This window comes from Salvelinus fontinalis, chromosome 20, assembly GCF_029448725.1.
Source record: "Salvelinus fontinalis isolate EN_2023a chromosome 20, ASM2944872v1, whole genome shotgun sequence".
Taxonomy (NCBI): Eukaryota; Metazoa; Chordata; class Actinopteri; order Salmoniformes; family Salmonidae; genus Salvelinus; species Salvelinus fontinalis.
This window is the reverse complement of record NC_074684.1, coordinates 3,255,764-3,262,439: the sequence shown is the minus strand read 5'-3', so window position 1 is coordinate 3,262,439 and position 6,676 is coordinate 3,255,764. Positions and strand designations below refer to the sequence as shown.

General features: G+C 44.5%; 1 protein-coding gene across 1 annotated transcript; it reads left to right on the top strand.

Moving 5' to 3' along the window:
* The first annotated feature begins 851 nt into the window (after nt 1-851).
* LOC129817912 (sterile alpha motif domain-containing protein 5-like) lies at nt 852-2,847 on the top strand. Its single transcript, XM_055873511.1, has one exon. The coding sequence runs from the start codon at nt 1,071-1,073 to the stop codon at nt 1,872-1,874; it is 804 nt and encodes a 267-aa protein (XP_055729486.1). The 5' UTR covers nt 852-1,070; the 3' UTR covers nt 1,875-2,847.
* Nucleotides 2,848-6,676: the final 3,829 nt, after the last annotated feature.

Genomic DNA, 6,676 nt, shown 5'->3' with positions numbered 1-6,676 from the left:
TGGCCCAATTCACATTTCTAATTCCCCACCCTGTCATAGCCTACCCTAACGGGCCTCAACCAATAGTCAATATAGGCTAAAGATCCCAAGCAGGGCCACAGCAACTTCCAGAGAGAGTCAGGCTCTTGGGCTTTATGGTGGCCACTCTGGTTTGAGTGTCCTTGGCAGGACAGTGTCGTTGTAACCAGGTGGTCACATATCGTTCTGGATTCCACTGCACCAGAGCAGGTCGGTGAAGTTCTATGAACGTCAAGGCAGACAGGTGATATTTTTTTCCCAACATTATGAAGTTGTCAAGCCTCCAATGGGCCTCTGCAGTGCACACATGCAGCCTACATTTCGTCATCATTCGCCAGAGAGAAGACAGGGAAGAAACCACCATTTACCTACTTTTAGGCTGCTGTAGCCTACGTATTTATTTTGTTTCTCAATCTATTGTTTTTAATGGAATTTTAGTAGTAATTAAATATAATTTATTTAGAATTGATCAGAATATTCTGATTACTTGTGAAGCTAAGGCAGCTGGACTGTGCTATTCCATCATTAAAAATATGAATATATTTTTGTGGGAGGATTATTTGTCGCACCCCCCACTACTACTTCTCGCGGCTATGTCTAAAAGTGAGTGCCTCAGACAGTATCATGAAGTTTGAGCCTAAAAATCAGGACAGTCTCATCAAGGTCAAGTCCCAGAGCCCATACATGTTCTTCATTGGTCCACTCAGAGGCACAGTTATCGACAAATCAATCTTTTCCCAGTAGATGGCAGCAAACACTCACGAATCAGTTCAATTCATTTGAATGCAGGCAGGACACTAAGTGCATTGAGATGTAGCTGGGGACTATCCATTGTAGTGGAGATACTGCGGAGTGGGGACTTTCGAGTAGCTGGCAAACACTTGCTCTATGCATAGCGCGCATGTTGGTAGATGGGACACATGGAGACAAGGAGAGGATGAGCGTGCTACACGCAGTCAGGATTTTCATTAGAATAAAGCAGAATGACTAGTGTTTTTCTGATTTACTGAACCTTTTTCCTTCGTATTTGTTCTTCTTGCTTGCTCCCCAAAATGACCACCCGTGGACCTAGCATCGTGTTTGAGTGGCTGAAGACCCTCCAGCTCTCTCAGTATGTGGAGTCCTTCGTGGATAACGGCTATGATGATCTGGAAGTTTGCAAACAAATTGGGGACCCCGACCTGGATGCTATCGGTGTCTACATACCGCACCACCGGCGAAGGATCAACAACGCGGTGCAAAGGCTGAAAGACGAGGATGAGGAAGCCGCCGGGCTTTACTTCACACTTGAGCCAATGCCCACCACACCCCCCAAAAGCCACCTGTTGGAACATTACGAGTCCAAACTCTGGGGGTCAAAGTCTTGGACCGAACCGGACAGTGACCGGGTCGGGAGGAACGGGGGCACATATCTGTGCGTGCAAAGGAACCTGATGCTTGGCAACCGAAGGGAGTTGGTGATTTACCCCAAACTGAAGCTGAAGATCATGATTAGGGATAAAGTCATCGGAGATGGCATCAACCTCGCCAGGCCGCCATACTCAAACAAGGTATATAAGTCAAACAAATGTTTTTGGTGTGCTTTGTCCGGTGTTGACCTCATATTGTCTTACAGAAACCCTGTATTGATCTCACATAAGTGCCTGCTGCCTCCCAGTGTGTTCTCAGGTGATGGAGTGGTGAGTGGCCAGTCTTTTGAAGGTCACTTTGGTGCGGTTACCATCATGAGAAAGATATTAGTGCCTTGCTTCCAATACTCTTCACATCCTTATAATCTAAAAAGGAGTTTGTATCAGCTATCTGCCCTGAGGGCAGGGGCCTCAGGGAAAAGTGGCAATAATAATCAACACTTTTGAATACCCCCAAAACACAAACTTTGGATCAGCACCTCACCTCACACTTGTCAGGCCCAGCGCTAATGTAATGAGTGACTGACTGGTCACATATCAGATTTCTTTAATGATAACCATGAGAGAATAGAACTGTCCCAGGGTCAGCGAGTTCACTTCACCCTGCAGCCTGGCCTCAGAGCCATACAAAGCATACTATACATATGTTGATACACCTCCAAGACCTATTATACACTACATGACCAAAAGTATGTGGACACCTGCGGGTCGAACATCTCATTCCAAAATCATGGGCATTAATATGGAGTTGGTCTCCCTTTTTCTTCTATAACAGCCTCCACTGTTCTGGGAAGGCTTTCTACTAGATGTTGGAACATTGCCGGGGGGGACTTGCTTCCATTCAGCCACAAGAGCATTAGAGAGGTCGGGCGAGTAGGCCTGGCTCGCAGTCGGCGTTCCAATTCATCCAAAGGTGCTCGATGGGGTTGAGATCAGGGCTTTGTGCAGGCCAGTCAAGTTCTTCCACATCGATCTCGACAAACCATTTCTGCATGGACTTCGCTTTGTGCACAGGGGCATTGTCATGCTGAAACAGGAAAGGACCTTCCCCAAACTGTTTCCACAAAGTTGGAAGCACAGAATTGTCTAGAATGTCATTGTATGCTGTAGCGTTAAGATTTCCCTTCACTGGAAGTTAGGGGCCTAGCACAAACCATGGAAAACAGCGCCCAACCATTATTCCTCCTCAACCAAACTTTACAGTTGGCACTATGCATTCGTGAAGGTAACTTTCTCCTGGCATCCGCCAAACCCAGATTCGTCCTTCACTTCAGAGAACGCATTTCCACTGCTCCAGTGTCTAATGGCGGCGAGTTTTACACCACTCCAGCTGATGCTTGGCGTTACTGGGCATTGCTTGCGAGCTGACAAGGTAAAAAGCTGTCGTTCTGACCCTGAACAAGGCAGTTAACCCACTGTTCCTAGGACGTCATTGAAAATAAGAATTTGTTCTTAACTGACTTGCCTAGTAAAATAGAAATGAAATAGGTTTCCATGGCTGAGCAGCCGCACACAAGCCTAAAATCACTTGCGCATCTTAGGCTTGTGTGCGGCTGCTCAGCCATGGAAACCTAATTAATTTATATACACTGCTCAAAAAAATAAAGGGAACACTAAAATAACACATCCTAGATCTGAATGAATGAAATATTCTTATTAAATACTTTTTTCTTTACATAGTTGAATGTGCTGACAACAAAATTACACAAAAATGATCAATGGAAATCAAATTTATCAACCCATGGAGGTCTGGATTTGGAGTCACACTCAAAATTAAAGTGGAAAACCACACTGATCCAACTTTGATGTAATGTCCTTAAAACAAGTCAATATGAGGCTCAGTAGTGTGTGTGGCCTCCACGTGCCTGTATGACCTCCCTACAACGCCTGGGCATGCTCCTGATGAGGTGGCAGATGGTCTCCTGAGGGATCTCCTCCCAGACCTGGACTAAAGCATCCACCATTTCCTGGACAGTCTGTGGTGCAACGTGGCGTTGGTGGATGGAGCGAGACATAATGTCCCAGATGTGCTCAATTGGATTCAGGTCTGGGGAACGGGCGGGCCAGTCCATAGAATCAATGCCTTCCTCTTGCAGGAACTGCTGACACACTCCAGCCACATGAGGTCTAGCATTGTCGTGCATTAGGAGGAACCCAGGGCCAACCGCACCAGCATATGGTCTCACAAGGGGTCTGAGAATCTCATCTCGGTACCTAATGGCAGTCAGGCTACCTCTGGCGAGCACATGGAGGGCTGTGCGGCCCCCCAAAGAAATGCCACCCCACACCATGACTGACCCACCGCCAAACCGGTCATGCTGGAGGATGTTGCAGGCAGCAGAACGTTCTCCACGGCGTCTCCAGACTCTGTCACGTCTGTCACGTCCTCAGTGTGAACCTGCTTTCATCTGTGAAGAGCACAGGGCGCCAGTGGCGAATTTTCCAATCTTGGTGTTCTCTGGCAAATGCCAAATGTCCTGCACGGTGTTGGGCTGTAAGCACAACCCCCACCTGTGGACGTCGGGCCCTCATACCACCCTCATGGAGTCTGTTTCTGACCTGCTGGAGGTCATTTTGCAGGGCTCTGGCAGTGCTCCTCCTTGCACAAAGGCGGAGGTAGCGGTCCTGCTGCTGGGTTGTTGCCCTCCTACGGCCTCCTCCACGTCTCCTGATGTACTGGCCTGTCTCCTGGTAGCGCCTCCATGCTCTGGACACTACGATGATAGACACAGCAAACCTTCTTGCCACAGCTCGCATTGATGTGCCATCCTGGATGAGCTGCACTACCTGAGCCACTTGTGTGGGTTGTAGACTCCGTCTCATGCTACCACTAGAGTGAAAGCACCGCCAGCATTCAAAAGTGACCAAAACATCAGCCAGGAAGCATAGGAACTGAGAAGTGGTCTGTGGTCACCACCTGCAGAACCACTCCTTTATTGGGGGTGTCTTGCTAATTGCCTAAAATTTCCACCTGTTGTCTATTCCATTTGCACAACAGCATGTGAAATTTATTGTCAATCAGTGTTGCTTCCTAAGTGTGATTGACTTGGAGTTACATTGTGTTGTTTAAGTGTTCCCTTTCTTTTTTTGAGCAGTATATATATATATATATATATATATATATATATATATATATATACTGTATATATATATATATATATATATATACTGTATATATATATATATATATATATATATATATATATATATATATATATATATATATATATATATACTGTATATATATATATTTTGTCTATGTCCATTACATGAAATCAATTTAAAGTACAGGTTGTAATTCAACAATATAGGAAAAACGCCAAGTGGGGTGAAAACTTTTGCAAGGCACTGTAAGTTACGTCACTCAATTTGTATGCTATTGTACGACCGGGTACAACTTATGATAAGTCCTCTAACTCGTATGATATTCTACAACCGCTATTCCATTCATAATGTAACCTAATGTAAAGTAATATATCATACTAAATGGAGGGATTAAATATACATACCACATCCTACATATTGCCCTAAGAACAGGTTACATCCTGGGGAGGTCTGAGTTAGAATTGCTGTGTTGTCGGCTGCTGTGATTCGACAATCAGTCTCTAATTTCCTGTAGAGGGTGGCGATTTACAATCTGATAATTATTCATTCACACTGACCTCACCTATCTAGTGTCCTCAACTCTCAAGCCCCAGGGTTAGGTCTTAGATGGTGGCTGAGAACTAGCATTAGAGTGTAGCATCATGTATCAGCGAGGCCTCTCTGTACATGGTGTTCCAGTATTTCCCCTATATTATTTTGTAGGTGGGCGCAGAGTTCCTGAACCAACATTGAAGGTTGCGGACACAACATTCCATTTGAATGTGTCTAAGTAAGTAAAGGAAAAGCATTTGGGGATATCTCCCTACTGTATCTATTAGAGATTGAATTAATATTTTTCCCTGTGGAATGGGCAAGGTAGTTGTTCTATGATCAATTTAACTAAAAGCCAATACTGCTTTCCTTACAGACTCATAAATCACAAATTCTCTTGGTGAAGAAAAACAACATATTTTTAATGGACGGTTTGGGGTGTGTACGTTTGGCAGGAACACAAATAACGTGACAGTTTAGAGTGGAGAGAGGAACATGTTCCCGTTCTCTGTCTCTGTCTCTGTCTGTGTACGGACGTGTATACTTATGCATTTGTGCATGTCTGCATTTGCATCACAATGTGAGTCTATGAACTATAGCCTACACATTACATGTGCCAGTGAGGTGTGGTAGGCTACAGGGTATCTAGTGCTGCTAATGCTTTATTTACCAAAACAAAATTGTCTGCCAAACGTAGGATTTGATTAGATTAAGTGTTGCATACAAGCATTTTTTTTTGTCAAGCATAAGAATATGTGTGGGTGTGCGCTATGATGTTGTTGGGTGAGGAAGAGGGGTGAGTGTGAGGAGGAGGATAGGGGCGTTGCTTTGTTCAATTTGCCTGACTGTTGCCATGAGGCCATGTTCATTGGGAAAAGTTGACTGTTGATGTTGCATTCTCTCCTGACCTACTGGCCTGTTCACAGGGTAGGACACGCACGCATACAAAAGTGGCGGTCGGTGCCGCTTAAGATGAGGCAGATCGATTTATTTATTTTTCTTCTTCCATGAGCATGGCCTTATTTCTATTACAGCATATTGGATGAATCTCATTCATATTTCATTCACCCGGTTCAATGTAACAGCGATAGGTTTAGACTACTACATTATACTCAAATTTTCCCTATACCCATCATGAGGTTGCTACAACTTAGCCTATGAATGAAAGTTTACAACATAGATGCACGCAGGTCGAGAGACAAATTTGAGGTGACAGACAGTGACACTCTTGCCTGCATCTAGCTGACATAGGGTATAATAGTTAGTATACTTATTAGTCCAACAGTTGCAAACGAGAGTTTCCATTGGACAAATTCAGGTATGTTTATCCCTGTTTTGTTCCGTTTGCTTACGTTAAAAAAATGATCTTCAACAGAATCGGCGGAATGAATACACCCCTGATCACGCGTAAACAGAGTTCACTCTCATAACAGCCACGTTGCGTTCCTTCTCTTCCCTTTGCTTGTGGACTTCAATGTACAACACATCAGCTGTATGTGACCTGGCGAAAAAAACCTTCCAAGCCAAACCTCTACAAACAGCCTACATCGTTGTCCCCGTATTAGCTAGAGTAACGTCATAGTCAGCGTAGGTAATAGAACTAACATGTTAGT

Coding starts and splice junctions, on each gene's coding strand:
- LOC129817912 (XM_055873511.1), top strand. CDS start 1,071: ATGACCACCCGTGGACCTAGCATCGTGTTTGAGTGGCTGAAGACCCTC.